General features: G+C 33.4%; 1 protein-coding gene across 1 annotated transcript in view; it reads right to left on the minus strand.

The window, feature by feature from the left end:
• Window positions 1–860: 860 nt before the first annotated feature.
• LOC149787953 (proton myo-inositol cotransporter-like) overlaps window positions 861–25,123 on the minus strand; it is a 60,098-nt gene continuing 35,835 nt past the window's right edge. The window contains exons 2-9 of the mRNA XM_089974217.1: window positions 24,277–24,436; window positions 22,753–22,961; window positions 13,814–13,928; window positions 12,266–12,426; window positions 11,259–11,388; window positions 9,863–10,113; window positions 7,131–7,283; window positions 861–3,120 (exon numbers count right to left, since the gene is read on the minus strand). Of these exons, the coding sequence (XP_089830343.1) occupies window positions 2,852–3,120; window positions 7,131–7,283; window positions 9,863–10,113; window positions 11,259–11,388; window positions 12,266–12,426; window positions 13,814–13,928; window positions 22,753–22,961; window positions 24,277–24,436 (1,448 nt within the window). The 3' untranslated portion in view covers window positions 861–2,851. The remainder of the gene's footprint in view (window positions 3,121–7,130; window positions 7,284–9,862; window positions 10,114–11,258; window positions 11,389–12,265; window positions 12,427–13,813; window positions 13,929–22,752; window positions 22,962–24,276; window positions 24,437–25,123) is intronic.

Below are 25,123 nucleotides of genomic sequence, written 5' to 3' on the forward strand. Positions count from 1 at the left end.
TTAAACATTTTTGTCAGTAAATTATATATCTCTATGTGCATAGTCAGAAACTTGTGCCAGAATAAAATTTTCAGGGTGATAGCAGTTATTTGTATGCCCCTAAGAATAACCCCTATATTAGTCATGATCATCAGACAGTGCTAACTAAGAAGATTTATCCTTTTTTGAAATGGAAGTTCATCCGAAGTTTCATCGTATCATTATTATTAGAGCCTCGATTTGAACCATCAGACTCAGGACTTTCAGCTTAATCAAAATCTGGATTTGAGCCATCAGAATCAGGATTGTCAACATAATCAAAGTCTGGATTTGATCCATCAGAATCAGGATTGCAAGTATAAACATAGTCTGGATTACACCATCATAATCAGGATTGTTAGCATAATCATGGTTATATTTTAAATTAACAAAATAAAAACATTACAAGAATAAGATTGGTAATTTTCAAAAGTACAAAGAAAGGACCCAAGAGTAATAGCATGCAACAAGGTTGTGATTGAGGATACTATGCAAAAGGAAGGAATTTAATTTGTTTGTTGCATATACCATTTTATTGCGTGGTATATTTTTAAGGGTAATTTTCAATATGTATTTTAATGAGAATTCATGAAACTATTTTATATTGTACAGAAAAGTCCCTTATTTGGCACAAACTAGGAGAAAGTTTTATATCTGCAGAAAGAAGAGTATACTAGAAGCATACATATGGGGAAAATATAAGTACAGAACGGTTAGTGAACAATTGCCTACGTTGCCTTGTAGGTTTATACATATTCCATAAGGAAGACAGTGTTGAAATAAACCTGAATGGAAGATCTTAATATATGTACATAAGCATAAATAAACATAGGAGGCGAAGGTGAAACTTAATTATATTTATTAAGTATGACAAATATAAATGGAGAGTAGAACATATTGTTTTCGACATCCGATTTCACAGTTTTAGCATATTTCAATACTAAATTAGTTACTATTTTTAAATGTTCAATAGTCACAGCTTATCAATTTAGTATAATAGTTTCTGATAGTTGCACTGCTCTTACATTTATGAAAATATTTATTATATCAGTAGCAATATCAACGAAACATTTACGGTGTGTTATGATACTAACTGGTCAATTTCTAAAGTTATTTGTTTGGGTGCAAAAGTAAATTTGTTGCACAAAGCCATGCGCAAGTATCTAAATTCTCGAACGAATATACACTTGACATAAATAATTGTGACGATCCATCGTTGTAATCTCATGTCTCCAAACACTTAATGCCGGTTTCCATAATTTACAAAATTTTACAGTTAAGGCAGTATGCATTCTTAATTCGGAAAAATAACGTCTGTTACAACGACTGGATACCATCTGTCTACAATCTGAGTGTCTCAGAAACGCACATTCAAAAACTGCTTGGGGTGAATCGACTATAAAGTATTTATGCCAACAAGGCTTTTGTTCATTTTTATTTATCAGGGATACTTTCTTTTTACTACTGATGTGTATTCAGTAAAACTTGTCTCATAAAGTTTAAATTCTAACATTATATATGAACAGTGTAAATCATAGCGATGGAATTCAAATTTCATAATTTTATTTATTATTTGTAGAAAACTTATAAAAATATAAATAAACTAATATGCAAGATAAAATTGTAAATTCTCTCTATGTGCTTATTTTGAAAACATGTATCAAAATAATTAGTAAAAATAATTTAAAGTTTCCTGATGTCAAAATCTGATATTACATTTTTTATATTCTTAAAAACCCTACATTGTCAATATAAAAACAGAAGACGGATTTAGAATTGAAATGTTTGTTTTTATATGTAATGACAATGTTTTCTTAATAGTTAACTAACATTGTATTTATAGAAAATTTGAACATTTGTACACATAAAGCACTAATGCCATCATCCCAATGACAATTCACAAGAACGAAATCTGTGCAGGAACTGAATGTTATCAAAGTAATTATACATCAATTATTTTGTCATTTCTCGTTACTTCGCGGACGTGGTCTTCCCACGAACTCCCCTAAATATTTACACGTGCAAAATAGTTTGTTTATATTATGCTAAGTGCGATTTAATAAAAGTTGGGTATGACCTTTTTTCTGAGCTATGATACTCCATAAATGCTTTAAGACAGTCTTCGAGTTGATACCACTGCAAACGACATGGACGAATGACATTTTGCTTGCAATGACTCTGATGTTTCACGTAAAAGGACGAGACGAAAATAGAGGCATTCACATACTGTAAAAAAGTATAAATGAATATGCGATGATACTTATATAATAATGTGCAGTTTCTGTTTGTAGGAGGTCCTCGTGTCGACAATCGATAATACAGGAATTTGCCAAATAAAAATAAAGTAATAAAACATGTTTTGCACTGAAATAGTTAAGAAAGAATGGCAAATGGTACTGATTCACAATGAAAACTGAAATTAATTCTTTTTTTATTTATGCATCAAGTTTCAAAAACTTGTTCTTTACTAAGTGCTCTAAAAAGATTCAATAGCTAAAATATACCTAGCCCTATTTGACTTAAAAATGTCAGCTGATATACACAAAACTTGTAAGTGGGAATGAAAAGTTTTATTGCAAAAATGGAAGAAACTAAAACCAATCTATTGAAAATTTGATGTAAAATACTATCCAAATAATGTATGTTCTTCCGAGCCAGAACTTAAAAATTATCAATAAATACTAGCAATTATTACCGTATATGTACTATCTTTGCACTTAAGTAGATATTCTTCAAAAGGAACTCTGTGTGTGTGTGTGTGTGTGTGTGTGTGTGTGTGTGTGTGTGTGTGTTCATTGCTAAATGGTATTAAACATCAAAGTTTCAACATGCATTAAAACTTTGTAATAGCTGGGTTTGACATAACACTGTATTGATGATCCTGTTTTAGTGAGCCGCTGACAACGTCGTAAGTAGAATGGGCCTGTTTAGTTGTGCCTTTAGTTCCATCGTGATTCTTGTCCCGCTTATGCGACTTTTTGTACTCTTCAGACATAAAGAGTTCCTCCACTTCTTCCAGCGTTTTGTTCTTAGTCTCAGGAAGCATGAAGAAGAGCCAGATGAATCCAAGTAAGCTGATCCCGCAGAAAAGCCAGAATGTACCTATAATAATAATAATAATAATAATAATAATAATAATAATATAATTAGAGTAGGTGACTAAATTTGTCCAAGACTATTCTCTTCTGAAGCCCTCATATATAAGAATACAAGTAGACAAATAAACATGCACTGCAGTGGAATGACTAAAGTGAAAGTATTGAGACATCAAGGAAAGATCTAAGTTTTTGACGACGTAACCCCAAATCGACAATATACCTCAAAATCGACGAGAGTTGACACTGTCTGCAGTGCCATCTAGCAATAGCGAGTGATTTCCAGCCTTTAGTAATTAAAGACAGATGAACCGTCGATTCTATTAATGTATCGCCTTCGTCAATACTTTTTCGGTTAATGAATAACAAGCAAAAAGGATCGAGTCTAAAATAATGTAAACAGCACTGGGATCGAAATTCTAATGATAAATCTACACGCTTCGGACCGCATTTCTTGGACGCCGGTTGCAGTGCTATCGCATTGTTGTAACTTACTATTTTGAACCATAAACTAAAAGACCTAAAGTTCTGTTCACTAGGTACCCATATATGTGAAGTAAATCAACATAAAGTTAAATGCTTCTTTTGCATAGACTGACTGTGACTATTGGAAATTAAGTGAGACTTAGATATATTTGATGATGAAATTGCTCTCGCAAACCACTATGCTTCTCATGGTCAAAAAACGATTATACCTTTGCTAGTACCAATTACCTACCAATTAAGTTGGTCAATTTTACAGATAGTCATATAACTTTGTTTCTTCACGAAATTAAGCTTTTGTTGCTTTTTTTAATAAGGGTTAATATTTCGTTTCAAACTTTGTCAGTTTGTGTATTATTTGATCCGGTTGATTTTGGAGAGAAACAATTTCCTCTCCAAGTTAACAGAGTTTCATTCCAAATAATGTAATAATGTTACCTATTGTATTTTAAATCTTTGATGGAATATGTCAGCACTAAACTTTCTACTGCCTATCTATACAGGGTTACTTTTGGCAGTGCTTGATTTGAGACCATAAAGTACATGTTTATCAGAACATTTCTAAACTTGAATCAGTAGAAAAGTAAGTGCCATCTGGAATTAATGTTGTGTCAGCCACAAATTATTATATTAATACTCCGTATTTTCAATATTTAATATTCCCTTTACTTTCTTCTCATTTATTAACAAAATTACAAAATAAATTGATGCGCATAAAAGAAACAACTAGGGAGAGATACACTACCTTGCTATAACCTCATGTCATTTTTTAAAAAATTCAAGAAGAAATCCATTTTGTAACACTGCTGACGAAATATTTGTGTAACTATTTTATTCCAATTATTAGTCATAGGACCAAATGTATTATTAAGACAACATTTTATGAACAATCTAAAAGAAACAGAATCAAATGTCTTTTTCGAAGTTAAAGGAGGTAAATATTAATTTATTCTTGTCCATATTATATATTTGTAAGGAAGTTTAGCTTTTCCTTTATTTATAAGTTTTTAAAAAATATATATCTATATTTTAATTTAGTTTTACAAATATCACTATAAGTATTTATTTCTTTTCCTTATTTAGTTATCGTTTGGTTTCTTCTTCCGTGTTTGTATTTGCTTCATTTTTGATAGCATATAAATATATCAAACAAATACATTATACACTGCAAAGTCTTTGAAAATCCATTAGATCTTATTATAATTTATCGATTTTGCTATTTATCTATTTGCTTATTTATATGCCTTGAACCAACGAGCACAAACGTTGGAACAGGCCCTTTTGCCCACAGGACTTTTCGGCTCTGGACATTTCGTTCACTGAACAGTCATACTTAAACCGTGGAGCTTTGTTCATTCATGAGATTTTCCTTTTTGGACTGTGTCATCAAATTTGGGTGCGTCATGCAAATCATATACTGTTAAAGTGGAGCTGGAATTTTCCCTCTGGTTTACGCTGTCAATTAAAACATCAGTTCCTTTATTGGACCTTTGTTTAACCTACAGCGAATGTTGCAGATTGACCCAAAGTGAAACGTCATACAATAAAGCGACCACAGATATTTGATTTTTGTTGTTGGTTTCAGTATCAACGTCGGCGAATCCCGAGCCCAAACAGCAAGAGTTTCAACCCAGCTAGACAAAACATGTATGATTGGTATTTTTACATAAACCCAGCAAGAAATATTTTCAACTTTCAGCAGCTTTTAAAAGTTTCCATAACGAAGGCACCTATTCAGTACTTTGTGTTTCTTAAGCCTTTTCTTGGAGGACACGCGGATTTTGTCATTTCGGCCTCAGGCGGTTCAGCCCTAAATAACAAAATTAAACAGTGAAAATCTCTTGTGTCATCCAACAGCTGTAGTTATTGCAAATTTCACCTAGTTATATAACCTACATTTTTCAATATAAAATAATGAATTCTTCTTAAACACTCCCCCCCCCCCACTTCAGAGTGTCCGAGTGGTCTTTTGTGCTCGTCTTTACAGATCAATCACAAGTCTCACCTCTGTTCGCGTACATTCGAGTCTTGGCTTGGCCAACATGGGTGTGTGAGTAAGCTTGCCGTAGCTTCCTGTGCGTCGGTGGTTCTCTCCGGGTTTTCCCCGGGTTCTTCCTCCTCCGAATATATTGGCAGCCATGTGTGGTCTACCATGTGCTGAAAAATGGCATTAAACCCACAAAATCAAGTCTCCTTAACATGATTTGTTCCCACATCCCGTGCGCCATATTTGTCCCATCTTCTATTCCCGTACGCTATATTTGTCCCATATTCCACTCAGCCGATTCAGATATCTTATGCTTTTTGCTAGCTTTCTCTTACGAACCGAACTGAGCAAGCCCCCGTTTTATGAATGAGAATTGATAGATTGATAACTTATTTAAGTTATAAATTGCAAAATTTATATCATATGTTATTCAAATACAATGTTAGAAACATGGAGCAGATGAAACAATCACTGTTCACTAAAATAGAACCCAAATGTTAGAATAAACCAGATAACAGGAAATGTGGTTTATTTTGTTTGTATTAAATTACTGTGATCTTTTTATGTCACACTTGGATCGTCAGTCTGTTAAATCTAAACAAAGGTACTTTATCCGCACTTCCTTGGTATAAAACTATGACCGAAACTCTTTCATTACTCAGTCATCATTTTACGTGGATCCTACTACAACTACTGTTACTATTACTTCTACTGTTATCCTTATTCTTATTATTTAAGGGTATGGATATACTGTGTTATTTTCCACATGGCTAAATATTTATGGGCGAAGTACAATCAGAGTTCTATTATACTAGAAGACGTCATTGTGTACTATAAATATGAGGGACAAGAGCGTAAAGCAAAGTGACAGAAAGATCAGAGAGACGGAGAGAGTGTGTGTTTATGTTTGGGGTATAACATGTAATATCGAGGTAATGGAATTCATCACCCAAAATGCCATTCTTGCCATTCTCATAATCGGTACATTCTCTTTCTTCATATATAATTATATTCTATCAACCAGTTTCAACAGGTAATTTATGGTCTGACGACCAGAATTTCAACATAGGTAAGTACAATTTTAAGTTAAATAGTCTTCCAATTGGATACCCGTTTTATACATTTTTAAATTTTGTTTCTTTGGATAATATGTTTAAAACATATAACCAGTCTTGTTTGTGTTGAAAGAGGACGGTTCATATTACCTCTATTCTTAAAAAAAATATAATTACACATTTACAAATAACAGTAACTTATTTTCAATAAAATCAAAAGAACCATAACATATATTTATTATATATAATAATATTTTTAAATATAAGCAACAATAAAGATTGAAAATTGCTATAAATAATGTAATGTTAAGTTATATAAAGTGTTGCTCAGATATTGCAATGTAGGAATAAATACAAATTGTCAGAAGACGTTGGTAGTAATTGTCCCTAAAGAAAATAAAGGTTCCTCACAGTTTTCCTGTCAATGTACCAACAAGAATTCTTGTGACAAGAACCCAGCTTCCAATTTTTATTTCACCAAAGAATACTCACCATATTTGGTAATGGTTTCTGTCAGAGTCAGGAAGGTCAGAGATACAATCAAGTTGAAAACCCAGTTGGTCACAGTCGCTAATGATACACAGGTGCTCCTGGCCCAAAGTGGATAAATCTCGGAATTAATCGTCCATGGCATTGGCCCTAAACCTACAAAATGGCAAATTAAAGTTAATTACTCCATTACCATGCCCAGTTCCGTTGGTTTGTAGTATTCACCTTTGCGCAGTCAATTATGTTAGAAGAAAGAAAATCCGAATTTCACTTGCGACTAGAACACAATTAATGTCAGATTGAAGATTGTGGCGTTTTAAATATCTTTATTTCAGTGATATGTGAATACATCTCTTTCATTTTTTGTGCGGGGGAGGGGTATCGTGTGCTGATTTCAAAGCATCAGGATTTAAGAAACCCTTTAAACATTTGGCTGTGTAGCACCTGCTCCTCCGAAGACATGCAATGCGTGCAATATAAAAAATCTAGGTCAATATGGTGGAAGGCCATTAGATTAAAATCTTTCCTCATATCACAGCAATATGGTTTTTGCAATTCTTGTTTAATCCATATATTCTCAATACCGTGTGCTGATTTTGAATTTTCCTTCTTGACATTTACATAAATTTCAGAAAAATTAACGTATTACAGTTATCAATTAAATTTAAGACTTTTAGTAAATATAATAAAGCTGTTATCACCATTACTCAAAATGGTATTTGACCTACCTGATTTTATTAAGCAGAGACCATGAATAGTAGGTGATTATCATATTTCAAAAGTACAGATAAAAAACTAGATGAGGCATCTCAGATGGAGTTCTAAGCTTGCAAGTAAGGTAAGGCTAGAAGGCATACGAGAATGATCAACGTTCTGAACTAGCTTTCTATTTAATTCAAAATAATGCAATACTTTTCCAGAGAAATACACTCTTAATCCAGAATAATTAAATCAGGAGAGGTTCCGCTGTGTGGTACCATTACCTTGATCCTCGTACCTCTGATCCAAGGAATGACGATTTAGCCGATATTAAGAAAATTCAGTTCGATTTAGTTTTGGGAACGGGGGGATTTGGAGTGAAATGATTCTCGGCATGATTTCAATTTTAGTTTTGAAGTTTATTTCTGACTGTCACATGTGTGTCCCTGACAGTCATAAAAGTGTATAATGTAATCTTTTCTTTAATATTTTTTTTGGTGGGGAGGGGCAAGTTTACCGCATAACTGCATAATTTCCGCCGTAATTTGATTAATCAGTAGCTGAACGTCCATGTGTTAGTACAAGGTTAACAACTACAAACGGTTCGCTGAGCCATGCTACTGATGTGTGTGTGATTAGGTTATGACAGCTTCGTCAAGAGCTTCTTAACTCGAGCAGTTCCGACACCTTGGAGACAATCTCTTTAAAACAAATAGAAATTCAAATAGTCATAACTTCAAAATTTCTTCTTCAATTTTCATGAAAATTTCAGTATATATATATATATATATATATATATATATATATATATATATATATATATATATATATATATATCACAAAAGTGGAATTTTTATTGAAACAATTTCTGAGTCCTTTGCTCGGACAATCCATCATTTATGTCACTGTATCACCAGTGTGATCTAGCTTATTATCAGCCGCCATTTTAATTCATGTGTTTGGAGTTAATGATTTTACTAAGGGAACTTTTCATAGCTATATAAACCATCTATTCACAACGACATTCCATTCTGGGAAAAGCGTGTGATTTGGATTTCGAACGTAGATTTAACAATTGTCAAGTCATATCTCGCTATGATGTCTGCAGTGTGGCAGTTCATAGTGATGTCCTGCACTGGGGCATCATGCCGCAGACATAAATCATCATGTTCCACCCAATCACATTATCCTGACACCAGGCCAACCAGTCCTAACACTAACCTCTTGATGCTTTTGGGACAAACATTTATCACAAATAGTTCGTGAACAAATTTTCTGTAAAGATCTTATATAGAACATCCCTAGCCCATCCCACGTGCGATTCCCACAAAATATTCGCCACTGAAATTCTAATCTAGATTTTTTCGAAAGGGTAAAAAGTGTTTCTTTGCCAGAGGGAAACGTAACTCGGGCTTATTTTTCCGATTAGAGCAGAATGTTTTCCCTCAGTGTCAGTGTCAATTAAGATCTGATGCCCTTGTCCCTTTTCTTGAAATGTATCAACCAATATTGTCATAAAATAAAAACGTTAACAGAAAGTAATGCGTGTACATCTGAACCTGGTGACGCAGCAAATATTGTAGTGATGTACAAAAAATATCTCAGAAGTTTGATCTTAAAGTATGCCTCTTTGTAATGCTAATTATTGTTCGACGTTGTAATATTCTTTAACAATGCAGTCTTAAACTTCAAGCAGGTCCAAGCCAGTTATCAACGGATTATGACACATAATCTCAGTATTGTGCTGTCCATTATCGAGTTAATATCTCTTTTCATTATCGCGGGGTAAGGGGGTCGGTAATTGAGTGGTCAGTGTGCTGCGCTGGGTTTAATTTCCCGACCAGTCCGGCTGCCGTACTGTATCCTTAGGCAAAACTTTACTCTCGTTGCCCAACAAACGTTAACCAGAGCCACAAGTCAAATGACCTTAAAAACGTTCTTATCCCTATCAAAAATGGTATGTTGCTGTGCATATTTGATGGTTGGTTAGAAGCAAGGCCAGCATTAAAACACACATTTAATAGAATAATATTTACCCGGTGCAAATCCGAGTACAAATAGAGCCAGGCCTAATACAGCCATCCACGAGTAGTCAGTGGGACAATAGGAATCAGCCCAATGGAATGTCTTTAAAGCAAGATTGGTAGCATTGCAACGAGACGTTGACAAATTAGCATACTTCTCTGGATGCTTTTCGTCCACGTTTAAGCATGTTCCCGTCGTTAGTTCCTCTCCTACTTTATAGCAAAATCCACAACCCGAGTCGTCGACACACATCTCACATTTGCTGTGAAAGATATTATAATTATGAAATAAAGAATTATTATGCGCTCTATTTGCAGTCAAAGCAATATATTTTGTGTAAAGTCAACGCAATAACACACATTTGACTGCAAAACAGTGCCTTTATATACGTTATGTGACCTTCAACACCTTTACCAAAAGATAAGTGATTTCTTTAACGCATTCTATACCAGATGAGACAAAAATTATCATATAAATAAAAATGAATTCATTCTTTGATTGAGTAACAAACAAATGAGAATAGAAATCACAGACAGAGGTGAGATGTGTTCCAGAAGTCTGTTGAAGCGAGCGCCTAAGACTACTTACGTCACGGCCCTGAACGAGCACAAGTGTAAAGCAACAGCAACGTCATAAATTTAACAAATGTTGAGTTCACAGAGTTGTTTGAATGATCCGTAGCCGTAAACTCTGTAATTTTGGGGTAATAGGGAAACTAAAAACTAGATTGCTGTTTCTAAAACCTCTTTTCTCGGAGTGCAGACAAAGAATTCTAATTCCAACCGTTCATAATTTTGGAAAACTCGTAAAAATGACTATACTGGCATGAAAAGCTAATCAGGTCGTTATCTATCTATCTCTCTCTCTCTCTCTCTCTCTCTCTCTCTCTCTCTCTCTCTCTCTATATATATATATATATATATATATATATATATATATATATATATATATATATATATATGCAAAAGAAGTCTAAATCCCAAACTCTCACAAATGTATGCCGAAAAAATGTTTATAATGGTCTGAAAATCTAATCAGGTTATCTACATAACAATACATATCAGCTTCACAAATTTATTTTTTGGATATCTCAAGTGGTGTTTCTTGATGATGCTAATAAGCTTCTTGTAAAAAAAAGTGAAAACAAAAGGTTCAGAAATATGTTTGAAACATTTAAAAATCGCTGCAATGGCCTGAAAATCCAATCAGGTCATATTGGTACAAATCTCCCAGTCCGAGTTTACATTTAGTACTTTTTGTGCAGTCTTGTTAACCAGCATCTCTGGACAGACAGACAAACATAAATACTCTGCTGCTTGCGTAAGAACCGTTGACATCTAAAGAGAAGGGACAATGATATTTCTCATGAGATAATGCAATAGTAAAATTGTATATTGATCTATTTACGTGTATTTGGCACAAGTTTCGTTGGAAGCGTTGTCATCTAGGATATCGATGGCCGTGGTATTGATAGACGGAGTGTGGATTGATGAAAGCTGGAAACCAACGGCAAGCACAACTAGGGCTATCATTACACCTGAAATATAGATCAAAAGAATGGTAATGCGTGTAAAACCATCTTACAATACGGCCACCTAATTAGGAGACGTTGAGTTAAAAAGTAAGAATCTGCGCTGTGCATCCAGGTTTGTGTAGCTTTCATTCGACCGTGGGTTAGAACTTGAAACAAATAACGATGACTGACTGGTGTTACAAGATACTTCAGTACCTGAGAGACTGTTTAGAGCTAAGAGTAAGTAATACATCATGACAACTGACACACGGTGATTTAAACCAGCAAACCCCTAATTGTAATCCCAGCATTAAAACTAATGAGTCACAGTGGTTCCTTTCATAACTAGGAACATATTTACTCGATATGCCTCATCCCACCTTACAGGCAATTCGATGCATAGTGTTTAACGGTATTTTAGCACAAGTCTGGCTATATTGTGCCATTAAAAGTTTAGTTCTAATAATATACGGGAAAACTAGCGAAAAACAATGTTGTAATACTTAAGCGTCTCCAAACAATCGTGGATATTTGGTCAATCGAGATAAAAGGCAAAGGTCTTAAAATGATAGTCAAACACACAACGGTTAAATATTTATGAATCGCACGATGGGCCAAAAAACCTTGGGTTAGTTCTGCAAACAGGGTACTATAATTGTAAAGTTTCTATATCACATATAGTAATAAAGAATTAACAACATATCAGTTTGGTGACGGTTATTGTTAAATATTAATTCCCAAGTTCGTTGATTTTGTATAAATATTGTTTATATACGGCTTTAAGAGTTAATATATTTCCTGGACCGTTTGGGAAAGAATTAGAATATATACACGGATTTCGCCTTTACGTTAAAATGCTCTTATGATTTCCTTTGTCTTTTTTACCCACATAGACACATACCTAACAAACTGATAAGGGTCAGTATCCTGCGGCCCCTTTTCTCTACCGAACCAATACCGATGAAAGTGGCCAAGCAGTTGACAGCATTCGGCACACACACCAACCAGATAGCCAGATCCGTAGGGAACCCAGCCAGCTTTAGGATACTTGCACTGTAGTAACTGGACGAGAAAACAGAAAGTTCTTTTCAATGTTATTATCATTTCATATCTGACGGCAATTGCCTGAAAATTCCAAAGATCGAAGCTGAAGAAACAAAATCAACAGAAACTGGGGCTGAATATATATGGATATCAAAACAATAAGAAACCTCGATCACTTGACCTTACTTTTTACTGCTGTGAAGTTCTAGAACATAAACTGCATGCCACATTTTTTCTGAGGTTTCAGATATTAACCCAAAGTATACCAGATGAGCTCTACAAACGTAAGAAGCAAGCACAAGAGCAAATATGTAACCTTGACCTAAACTGTCAAAAGGTAACATTTTGATCTTTGAATCTGATGATGAATACGTGGAATACGTTTGTTGTATTATCCAAACGTGCTTTACAGCTCTGGTGCTGAGGTCAGAATCTACAAATTTCTAGTAATGGTAATGACGTCGTAATCTACGTACGTGCAATTTCGTTACTGTTACCTTTTCAATAGGTACATGAATTTGGCATCTGGCACAAATTAGAACGGTTATATGGGTGTCATTTATGTTTCGTCCTTACAACGTGCACATTTTGAGAATTATTGTGAACACAGGAAGAGCCATTTATGTTGGCCTTATGTTGACATTAACCTTGAAGATCTGACGACTCGATCGGTTCATATAATGTTATGATGATCAAAGAAAATTCAAATATTTATGTATCTATTTACATCATTTTATGTTTCTCTGTGCTTTTTACACAAAGGCGATGATCTTTGTTCTCCAGCCCGTTAATTAACTTATTTTAACTGAAGTAAACTGGTTAGATGGGCGACTAATCACCTCAACTGTGCTCGATTGTCACTGCTTTGGTTGTTATATTGTAAATAGAAAAAGTTATTTAACCCACCCACCCTCCCACATCAGCAGTTTTACATAGTTAAGACAGATGCACTAAAAATGCTAAGTTAATGAAAGCAACTTTCAAATTATTTGATGTTTACTGTTCTGATTTCGTGTTTCTTCTTTATATAAACCGTACAAAGTAAATTATTATTTGTATGCTTTGCATGTAAAGAGCTAACTCTGGACTTCACATATAGTGGTTTCACGGGGTCTTTGAAGTGAAAAGAACTGGAGAACGCAAAGAAAACTACCGGCTGTCTTTGGGCGACCGCTGAGAACCAAATAGCAGAACCGAAGTGGTGCGAAACAACTGTACTAACCATCGTACCATCCAGATTTTTAAATAGTAATATAAACTTTTCCAATGTTAGCTTGATTGCTAAGGAAATATCTCGTATTAAAATTGTTTCACATGATGTCTTTGTGTCATTATTGACTGTGTCTTGCAATTCTCTCAACTGATCATAAATCTTAATAAATTAGCTACAATATTGTTTTCTTACATGACAGTATTGATTCCACAAAGCTGTTGAATTAGCTGTAGAGTACATCCGAGAACCAAGGCTCGTCTAACTGGCTGTGTAGTAAAAACTCGAACGATGGCTAATCGATCACCGGCTTTGAAATTTAAAAGGAAAGGAATCACGTAAATTATATGTTCATCATAAACACAAACTTTAATACTTAATTCGAACATCATAAATTTAGGATTATTATTTAAGGCACAACTCACGGCCAACCCATATGAGCTGTCAAGCATGTTTTTGCGTGTAAGTAATGGTACTTTGTAGAGATACAAATGACAAAATATGTATATGCCACCATGAATAAAACCACAGAATGAATATTTCTTTCTGAGCCACCAGCACTGCATTTTCTACCTGCAAAAAGTACTCGAAAAAACTAATAAAAAGGACAAAGACAATTGGTTAAAAGAGTTTATATTTATGACTAATGCCCGACCATGTTTGGTTGCGCAAAGCAATTAAAATATATACATAAAAACATCCTCTAAGCACGACGAGTACAAACAAAGTAAGATATATGGAGCAAATACATAATGGACAAATAACTTAGCACTAAAACACAGTTAAGTAAACCATGCTAACGTGTCACGCTCTACCTTGTTGATTTAGACTTAAATATGCACGTGACGTAATTATATAAACAAGTAAACTTGAAAAAAGGTATTTAAAGTTATTGCGGGATTTTTCACCTTTAAATTATTATGTACAACAAAACTTACCTTCTTATTCGATTAAGGAATAATTTTCATAACTCTTTCACAAAAGGGAATTTCAAGTTCAAATTCGTAAATACAGCAATGTTCAGGTTTTCTTTACTTATTCGTCAGATATATAAGATCGTATTTGAACTATCGGATATCAAGTAAAAATGTTTTTGTGAACTGTGACGTAGAAAGAAAATGGAACCCATTGACAGAACCTTACATCCGCGAGTTTGTCTGTTAACTTAGTACGCGCATTTTAATCTTGGTTACGGTTGTGATTTTTAGTTTAGAATTTCGTCAGATTTGAGGTATACTGCTGCCTAGGCCTCAAATCGAACTCGTACATAGACTCTAAATTGCGTGTATGGTCTCTGTTTGCGCTGAAAAGTAGAACACAAACGGAACTCAAGAATGGTAATTTAAGTTGAGCAGTTTCGTCACTGTTTGCAGATTGAAGTCACGATTAGGAGTTCAGTTATGATTTAATGTTTTGTTTGTTTAAGAGACTGAACGACTTGAATCAGAATACAATAGCGATGCCAGTCAGTCTGCTGCCATGTTAGGCAGACGATTCAAAGAGTTTATGCTCAAGCTGCAGATCAACTATGCAAACATCGAAGAAAATTTGCCAGAAAATGGTGGAATAAACTGAATAAACGTTTAATTTATTTAAACAGAACAATGTTTTTAGATGGTACCTCGCTGCTAAAAGAATCAGATTCTTTACATTGTACAAATACATATTTTATACTTGTCATTTCCGTCTTTCTGTAGTGGATAGAACACTCGCTCTAAAATATTCAATGAATATTTTATCACTTCAAATTTATATACAGGTGTATCATTTAATATGATTATAATTTTAGTTATTATTAATGTTCTGTTTCTTTCAAAAATTGAACTACTTGATTTAGAATGTAATAAATGTGACAGTGAAGCTGCTATCATGTTACAACGGATGAATTTACGAGCTCTTGTCTAAGCTATAGATCAGGTAGGCAATTTGCAAAGAACGAAAATAATTTGCCAGAACAAATTTAGAATAAACTGAGCAAAGTTTTATTTTATTTAAACAGCACAGTATTTTCAGATGGCTCTTTGCTGCTAAAACAATCAGGAGATTCTTTCCATTGTACAAATATGTTCGTTCTGCCAGTCATTTCTAAATTTTATTCAGCTTTGACCAAGCCATCTTATCTGTCGTGGATAGAAAACTCCTAAAATATACCATGAATATTGTCTCACTTCCATTTTATAGACAACTGCATCACTTATTATCACATTTCTCACTTCAAAACTCTCCACCATCAAACTATGATGGTAACCCCATATCAATATAGATTTTCATTTGAAACTGTAATTATTTAAACGTTATTATTAATCGTGTTAGTTGTCAGATATCTGAATAAATTGATGCAGTTCTTAGATTGGTTTGATATTTCTTTGCTTTTTTTTTACTGGAGTTATGTTATGGATCCATGATATGCTACATCCCACAATCAGTTTTGGCAATACATCTACTTTCAATTTGTGTAAAACATTTTGACATTCTAGTGTTCAAAGTTCTGTTATATCTTTATATTATAACGACTTTTGTTTTAGAGTACATCTAAACTATTTTACTGTTCTCTCTTCTCTTGATGTTTTCTTTTAAATATACTCTTAAAGACCTCACATTTAGCATCAACATTTTCTGATTTTGTTTAAGCCCATGCATTGGAGAAAATATATATCACAGACAAAATGTATCTATACCCCTGTGATCTTTTTCATATGTTTTCAAATCAACTACATCTTCCTAACACTGACAATCAATGTTAAATACATTAACCTTTTTTAGGGGTAATATCCTTATCACTTGTTTTCTTCCATAATTGATTCATATGTGCTCAAGCAACTAGACTTTCAGGATCATAATGTAATTTAGAGTGTAATTTCAATTTCAAATGTATTTATAAAAATGCAAGAGATATCGCACTACAAGCAAAGGTTCATTTTTTACGGTTATAAAAGCTATGGTACCTAATTAATTAAAACATAGAGGGTATAATGATAATTAAAAAAATTGCAATTAAGCTTAAGGATTAATTTAAAAAGTGATTAACTGTTTTTAAATGCAGGAAACAGTCAAGATTCGTATTAACTTTTTGGTGGAATTAAACCACTCTTAAGAAGATAATAAATATAAGGATGAGAAAGTTTGGTTCCTTACACATTCATTTAGGGTTCTCTGCAACAATAAAAACGTCCATGAACAACAGGAGCACGTGTATCATTCACTAAAAACTGCTATCAAAGAATGCAATACTTTTATATAGAAAGATAAGTCAGATTGAAACAAGCGACTTAATGTAATGTTTGATGAATACAAATGTGGACAGAAAAAAGTGTAGATACAAACTGGGTAGGTGGTAAAGCAGATTACGCAGCATTAGACGTAGCTACTTGAGGAATATCATATATAGAATGCCCAGACAAATATATAAAAAAACGCCTTAAAATTAAAACTATTGATGTCTACAAGGTTTTGAATGCCATTTAATTAGTTATTTCCTCTCTAACAGGAAACAAACACACATTATCAAAATATAACATTGCAAAAGCTAAATTAACAGTGGCTCAAAACCGATAAAATATATTAATATACTTGAGAATAATTTAATATCTGCCTAAATGTTTATGAAATGATACATGAGTAAAAGGAGGAGGTTACGAGAGAAACAAGACTGGCTAAAATTCTAGAAAGAGAAACTGACTCCCGAGTTAACATGCCGACTTTATTTGACATACAAAATTATTACTGTGGGTAAATGATTTTTCAAAGTAGATGTAATCTCAGATAAGGAAAACTCAGCCTAAATATAGTTTGTAAAAGTGTTTAAATAATTTTTGCCATAAGTTAATATGCGTGGGTTTGAGACTCTGGTTCGACAAATGTGCATAAATGAGAAAGCTTGCCAGTTGCTTTCCATGGTTCGGTGATCCTTAACGGGATTTTCCAGCGATTTTCTTCCGCCAGTTATACTGGCCACCATGTATATCCTATCATGTGCTGAAAACGGCGTTAAACCCACAACAACAACAACAATCAATAATTTTACACGACCTTAAGGGATTGTGCTATAATGTAAATTATTCCTTTGGCATAATTCCTAAAAATGGACTTATATTGAGGCATTAGGAAGAATAATCATAAGTTAAACGTTAAAATTTGCAATAAATGGCGATTTAGACAGTATTGCTAAGCAAATGAAAGGTTGCAATGAAGATGGTCATCATTAGTGGAAAATACAAAAATACAAACACCTAAACATATTCCATGAGTATTTTGAATCCATATTAAGGCAGTACACAAAAGCATACCGGCAATGACCCAGCTAATATATTTACATACAGCGTGCTTTTGTAAAAGATGTTTGACATGTTCATACGCTCACCGAATAGATTTGAATTTGATGAAACTTTATAAATTTTTATTTAACCGGTTTACATTTGGCTTCATGATAGTAAAATGGAACCTATCATTAAATATAGCCAACAAAGTATGCTGAACACCCATAAGTGCTTATTTTCATACCTATCAGTAGGAGAGGCAGCAGATACACTTCTGGCTGATGGTGGTACTAATGTTTGGTTCGAAATGATTAATTGAATTTAAAATTATTTGATTAGAGATATTGAACATTACAGCAGTGCCAGAAATAAAAACAAAACAGAATATAAACTTGTTTCTTTTTCAAGACTGGGTGGAATTTGATATAGCTACCTTTAAAGGTAGAAATGGTGTAGCTTCTGCTCATGTATGAGTCGCAGAAATCACCTGATGTATTATCCCTCTATCACTGGTGTGTTTGCTGTAACTTTACAGGGGGTTTACAGCAAAAGCGTAAATTGAAAGGTTGATGTACAGCACAGTTATGAAACATGGTGAGACACATTTTTAAATGAGTAAATTAAAAAGAATCAGTAATGTGGTGAGTAAGACACTATGCTAAAATGAATTTAGCTATGAGAAACGTATTTTTTATTTAACGAATACAATATATACAAGGATATAACGAAAGAGATTGGGAATAAAACAAACAAAACAGAATCTAAGCACTGAAGAGCTAAACAATACATGTGTGGGAAGAAAGTTCAAGGAAAGACTTTAACAAATTAAACTTATTGTGAAAGTGTATGTAACAAAATTAGTGCAATGCACAGAAATCTATGACTCTTAGCTGTTTTAATTGACTCGAAATAAATCAGAATACATATTTCGATATAAAACAACTTATGAAAAATATATGTTTTACAAATGGAATTGATAATTGAGATAGTAAGCTATCACTTTAATTACAGAGAATGGATTTAGCTGTTAGCTATTAAATATTTCCAACTTACTGAGAAACATATCTTATTACATGTACGACGTGAATGAAGAAAGCTGTGGTACAGAGTACATTAAATACAATTCGGTAGTTCTAGTCATTAAATTCAATAAATACACAGTGAATATAACCAATTACGGATCTACAGATTAGCATAGCGAAACTATTTAGGCATCTAACTAATTGGACACAGTCTTTTTAGACCTAAAATGTAAATATTTTCTTTGATCAGAAGAAAAACAGCCAAAATTACTCTAACGGTTAATATTCATATCTGCCAAATTTTCTACCTGTAGGAAATGTTTTTCATGACGGCTTTGTCTCGTACAACGATAATTGTCTTACAAACAGTTGCAAAGAGGTACCATACACGAACTAAATATTAATATTAAAGGTGAATTTCACTGTATGCCTGTAACATGTTTTTCACGTTAAGTAAATGACGTTAGCATAGGTGGTGGGGAGTATCATAACGAGGTTCCTTAAACTTACGTAGAATTTTCGACAATATTTGGTAATAATTATATTTCATTTCCTGAATCATACTTTTATAAAGACTGACACTGTAAATTTAAAGAGGAATGTATTTTTATATTTGTAATATAAATTGCATTTATTATGGGCATGTATACTTACCAGTTCAATGACTATAATCTCTTACTTTATTATTCCGCTCTTCATATTCAGTTTTACTTTCACAAACAAGATGTCTCTAGGGCGAATTAAGTTTGTTTTTTAAAACAAAAGCTTCCTTTGTTAAATTTATTTTAGCAGCATTTATTGATATATTATTCACAAACTCTGCTTTTTCATGCAAGCACTGATAACACGTTTCATTGCAATATGTTTTCCTCTCTCAACTCTGGTTCATATTCTCTGTGCATTGTTTTAACATGGATTCCGGATCCTCATACACATTGTTTATGTATTTGTATTGTCCGTTAATAGCCCAGTCTGCATTGCAATCTTTAAATTGGCTTTTGAAACCATTTTCAGGAATTAGTTCAACTGAATACTTTATCTTACAATACAACCCCTTAAGTTTACGAAATATTAAAGTTTATGTAATATTAATTGATGGCTGTTGTTGCTGTTGTTGTGGGTTAAACGCCATTTTTCAGCACACGATATACTACTATACGTGGCGGACAGTATAACTGAATCTGTATCGCCCTATTTTCCTAAACTTAATTTCTCAAATAACTCTTAACACATTCTGAACAAATGAAACGGGTTGTCAAGTATATGCGCTGTTTTTAACTTTAAGACCCAAAAGGTATACCAAAGCAGATATGATGTTTGATTCAATCATTATTCCTAACAATTTAGATTATTTGGTGAATCATAATATCAAACCATTGTTTATATTTTTGAACGCACAATTTTACTTTGCTGACATTTATGTTAACAGCTATCACTGTTCCTTTGCGCCTATGCATACAAAAATTTGAGGAGAGTGAATAACTCTTCTCGACACTACGAAGAGAGCTGTTCGCAACTCTCCTGCACTTTACAAAACACAAGCCCCAATTAAGTAAAACTGATTCAGCTCTATATTGTTGTTGGTTGCATGTATAAACTTGTTCATCAGGGAACGGCATCCAAATAACAGTTTACTAACTTGAATGTAGACGTGAAACCTGTGTACTGATTTTACCAGCTCTATTAGATGCTAATGCGATATTTCGCACTCAGCTATTTTCACCTATACTGCCTCGTTTAACTGACTGCGCCAACAGTACATGGCACACAGTACTATGTAACCATCTCTGATCCATTTCAAAACGTAGTTACCATCAATGTTTATTGGTTAATATCTGAAAGATAGTGTTTTGTTTTACTAGACTGTTATCACTTTATACCATTGTGTGATATCTATGTTAACAGGAACGTTATACTGAAGTGTATGATAATGTTTCTAAATAAACTAAATCACAAGTTTTGCATGCTTTAATTCTTTTAAACTCCATATTTAATTGTTTTACGATGATCGCTGTCCTTGGTCGTACATACAAACAATTTTTTTTCTGAGTCTGAATACATTTATGTATGTTTCTTAGGAGTGGTTTCTGATTCTGAAAATTATGATGGCGGAGGCATAGAAAATAAACTTTCGTTTTGTGGTTTTTGATCCTGGTGGTTTTAAAAAAAAAAATTCATTCTTAGATTTTCAGAACTAACGTTATAGCGCTTCTAAATTTGCTTAGGTCGGTTGTTACTTGAACTTAAAGCATAGTACATTTATGATGGATTTATGTTTAAAAGTATAGCATATTGCTTACTGTGTTTAAGAACGCAAAATGCGTCTATATCTAAAAAAGTAACACATCAGTGTTAGAACATTAGAATCGAACCGGCATTCCAAGATACTTATATGTTTTGTATTTATGATACACTATATTGCTTAAATCATTGAAATCTATATAGCCATAAATGAATATGGAAAGATGCATGTATAGATAAATGTTAAGTTAGGTAGGTACGTAGGTAAACAAAACATTCAAGAAAAAGATTGTCTACAAGTGTATTTTTCGAGTACAAATATGCCGTTCTTCAATTCATCATTGTAATCAATTGCAATGTGTTTACAAAATATAAATGCGATAGTAATGTAACATGCAGTATGCGTACTGGTAAAATGACTATAAGTGTTCAGAGTTAGCATCTATTTTAAAGAAATTATGCATTCTCCCATGGGCATATTTTGCCTCTGCCTCCATTCCCTTTCATCAGCGTAATCCTAATATCATCTGCAAAAATATTATTTTGTTCAAGTTGCTCAAACAAATGTCTTCAAATTTAGACACAAGATTACGTTTAGAAGTCCCAAGACTAAATTCTGTTTCAAATTCGGGTGCACATACCGTATGGTGTTTTTGTATGTCTGAATTAAAGTTTTTCCACGAAACATCTGGGTTAGCACCCAACAAAATAATAATTCTCGAGCGTTTGGTCGTTAGAGGGTCAAATAAGATAATCAGATTTGCGGTGAAAATGTGAGTCCTGTACCTTTTTAATGATAACAACTAGTTGGATATGTGTGCTTGTGTTTGTTTTTATCCGCTGCGTTTTGTATTCGAGACTTGTCCATTGCATGCAGACAAAATATCATTATTTCAAAATTTTGATGCAGAATTTTTCAAATAGCAAATAAGGCTTGTGTGTTATTTATAACATTTGTTGCGTTATCTTTGTTGTTGGGGCTGCTGATATTATTATTTTTAAATTCTTGCTTCTAAAAGATCTTCATAATCTAATTTTTGTATTTACATATATCTACTCTACCTTCGATGCGTTTGTGACTTTCTTGGATGCGTCCCACTTGCACTTCAAAACACTCCTCTCCAAGGATAAATTATTTCTAACTATTACCAAGTTATATGCTTATAACTAAAACTATAACGTCTAAAATAGGTTTCGAAGCTGAAACCAGGCTGCAACCATCTTCTTAGATGGATCAAATTCGATTCCAAGTATTAATGTATGAAATAATGACCAAGTTTTTACATGGTCTTCAGTTTAAAGAAAAATATTCCGGCCACACTGCAAAGTCTTCATATAGGTGTATACCGGCTGTCTGATGGGAAACCTAATTCTGGATCTGGTAGAATTGGTCGTTGTAGGGATATAATTCAATATATATTATAATCTATGTATACGTCATAGAACATGCTTCGCAAATTGTTGTCAGAATGCGTATAACCTTCTTTCTTCCGGCTATTATTCATTATAACACTAAGAAGAATTTCAGGTAGACGATGTGCACACATTGACATGGCAGTACACATTAGTCACTAGAGTGCGAGAGAGAGAGAGAGAGAGAGAGAGAGAGACCCACTCGCTGCTTGTATTTTCCTGTCCTCTTCCACTGACAATATGATTTCATTCAATTCTGTGTCAACATTATTCAAAGCCCTTATTTTACACAGAGCTTTCCTTGCTTGTTCCTGGCGGTTCTTACTGACAAGCCATCGTGGGCTCTCTGGTAGGAAAAAAAACCCAACAAACTGAATGGTGCTGGGCACTCCTGCCAAACCAAGCATGTATCTGGGAAAATTTAAAAGTAAAGTATAATTTACAAGAAAGAAACCATATTTTGTTTAAGAAAAATAACAAATAAAACACGAATTCTTGTCTTTTATGACCAGTAAGTGCATATATCGTGACAATGCGGCGATTTCGACAAAGTACGAGTTATGACCTACAAGCCATGCCCATACGAGTTAGAAATTGACCACTCGGCCAACGTCGGATGCATATATAATTCGTATTTTCATGCCCTGTACGTGTATATGTTGTAATATGATGGTTATCTCAATAATTGATGCGTTATTGATTCTTGATAGCCAAAAAAGACCACCAGTTCCAGTCTGACATGTAACGATACTTGGGTCACTGATCATATGTGCCAATTCTCAGACATGCCTGACAAATAAATCAGAAGTCACTTGCCATTAATGTAAAATCATGCCTGCCCTAACGCCAAACCAACAGCGACTAACTACATAAATCTAGTGTTGGCGCTGTCTGCTGTGTGCGTGTTTAGTTTTAGTGGCGTAGGAGGAGTTCTAGGTCATTACAACATTGTATAATGTCATTATTACAATTGTATCCCGACATTACAACATTGTATAATGTCAGTATTACAATTGTATCCCGACATTACAACATTGTATAATGTCAGTATTACAATTATATTACACTATCTTATAATCTCAGTGTTACAATTTTATCACAAAGAATTGCTGGGATAGTATTTGAATAAAAGTGCATGCAAACGACAGCTTAAAAAGTGCACATGAACAAATGAAAATAAAATATAAGCTAGAATTTTGTGACATATAACTAAAGCAAACTTAAGTTATGGTAGCTCTTTACAAACATTGGAAAGGACAGATCGACATTAATATTACGATATCTCGAAAAAAAGTTACTGCGGGTAATTATAGGAGATTGTCAGGTAAGAAATCCAAAACTATAAAGAAATTAACAATTCGAGATTTTCTTTTAAATATTATTGTTTTATTTTATTCGACAAAAATTATCTATTTTTATTTTGTTTGTGGATGAGGATACGGATAATATAATTTATCTGTTTAAGTCGTTGAAAGTTATAATTTAAATTATTTTCAACTCATATGTGATTCATAAAACTTTAAACCTTACAGAAGTCTAATTACCTCTTATATTTCGTTGGTTTATTTGTTCATGAATTAGTATTTCTGCACACAAAAAATTAAATATTTTTTCCAGTTAGGATTCCGTTTCCTTCTCGAGATGATCACCTAGATCTTGTTCTTATTATTTTTCATACACTAGCTGAAATTAAAATGAATACGTACAAAACATGATAGATCTTTACCTCCACCCGTTTTCTTTGTCAGTACTAAAAAGTCCGCCCACAATACTGGAAATAAGGATACCTATTGTAATGGACAACTGGTTCAAGGTCACCAACCGTCCTCGGATGTTGCTCGGCGACGCCTCAGCTACGTAAACGGGAATGGTCATGGATGCAAATCCTAGAAAACGAAAGCAACATTTACAATTCAACATTCAAGAGATGTTGGACATCATGATGTGACTTTGTAAATTTGCCACATATCAATAAAAAGAAACAGTTCGCTTCTTAATTTTTTTAACTTTTACTTAATATCATCATTTTTATTTTCGTAGATTAATATTTAAACGACTTTACATTAAAATACGTTCATTATCATTCCTATCTTAGTCAATAGTTAATTATAGTCAGGAACTCAAACACACGTACTTTTGTAGCCGGACTATATGTATTAGGACCATTTTGTTCACTAGTTAAGAAAATTTGCTTATAAGCAAAACACTACTGAAGCAGAAAACCAATCTAGACTATACATGTTATTTTCACGCCATCCAGTAGCAGACAAGGGTAATGTGTTAGTTGGAGTCAAGGAGTTATATGTGATGGTAAAGATGTACCAGCATAACTGAGGTTTAGTCTACACTTTAAGAACTAGTATTGGTTATACACAGATGATCCTTAAACGTCATCTTTTCAGACTGCTTGGTTCTAGACTTGAATTTTAGTCTGGATAAAATTAAAAATTTAACTACGTGACCACAAATAATTTCCCACATTAGAAAATCACATCGACTTCTATATCAAATTATTATTTTTGTAATGTTAGTCATTGTCAAAGAAAAGAGATTATAATGCATTTGGTCTAAAT

Source organism: Sinohyriopsis cumingii, chromosome 11 (assembly GCF_028554795.1).
Source record: "Sinohyriopsis cumingii isolate HCF-2022 chromosome 11, ASM2855479v2, whole genome shotgun sequence".
Taxonomy (NCBI): domain Eukaryota; kingdom Metazoa; phylum Mollusca; class Bivalvia; order Unionida; family Unionidae; genus Sinohyriopsis; species Sinohyriopsis cumingii.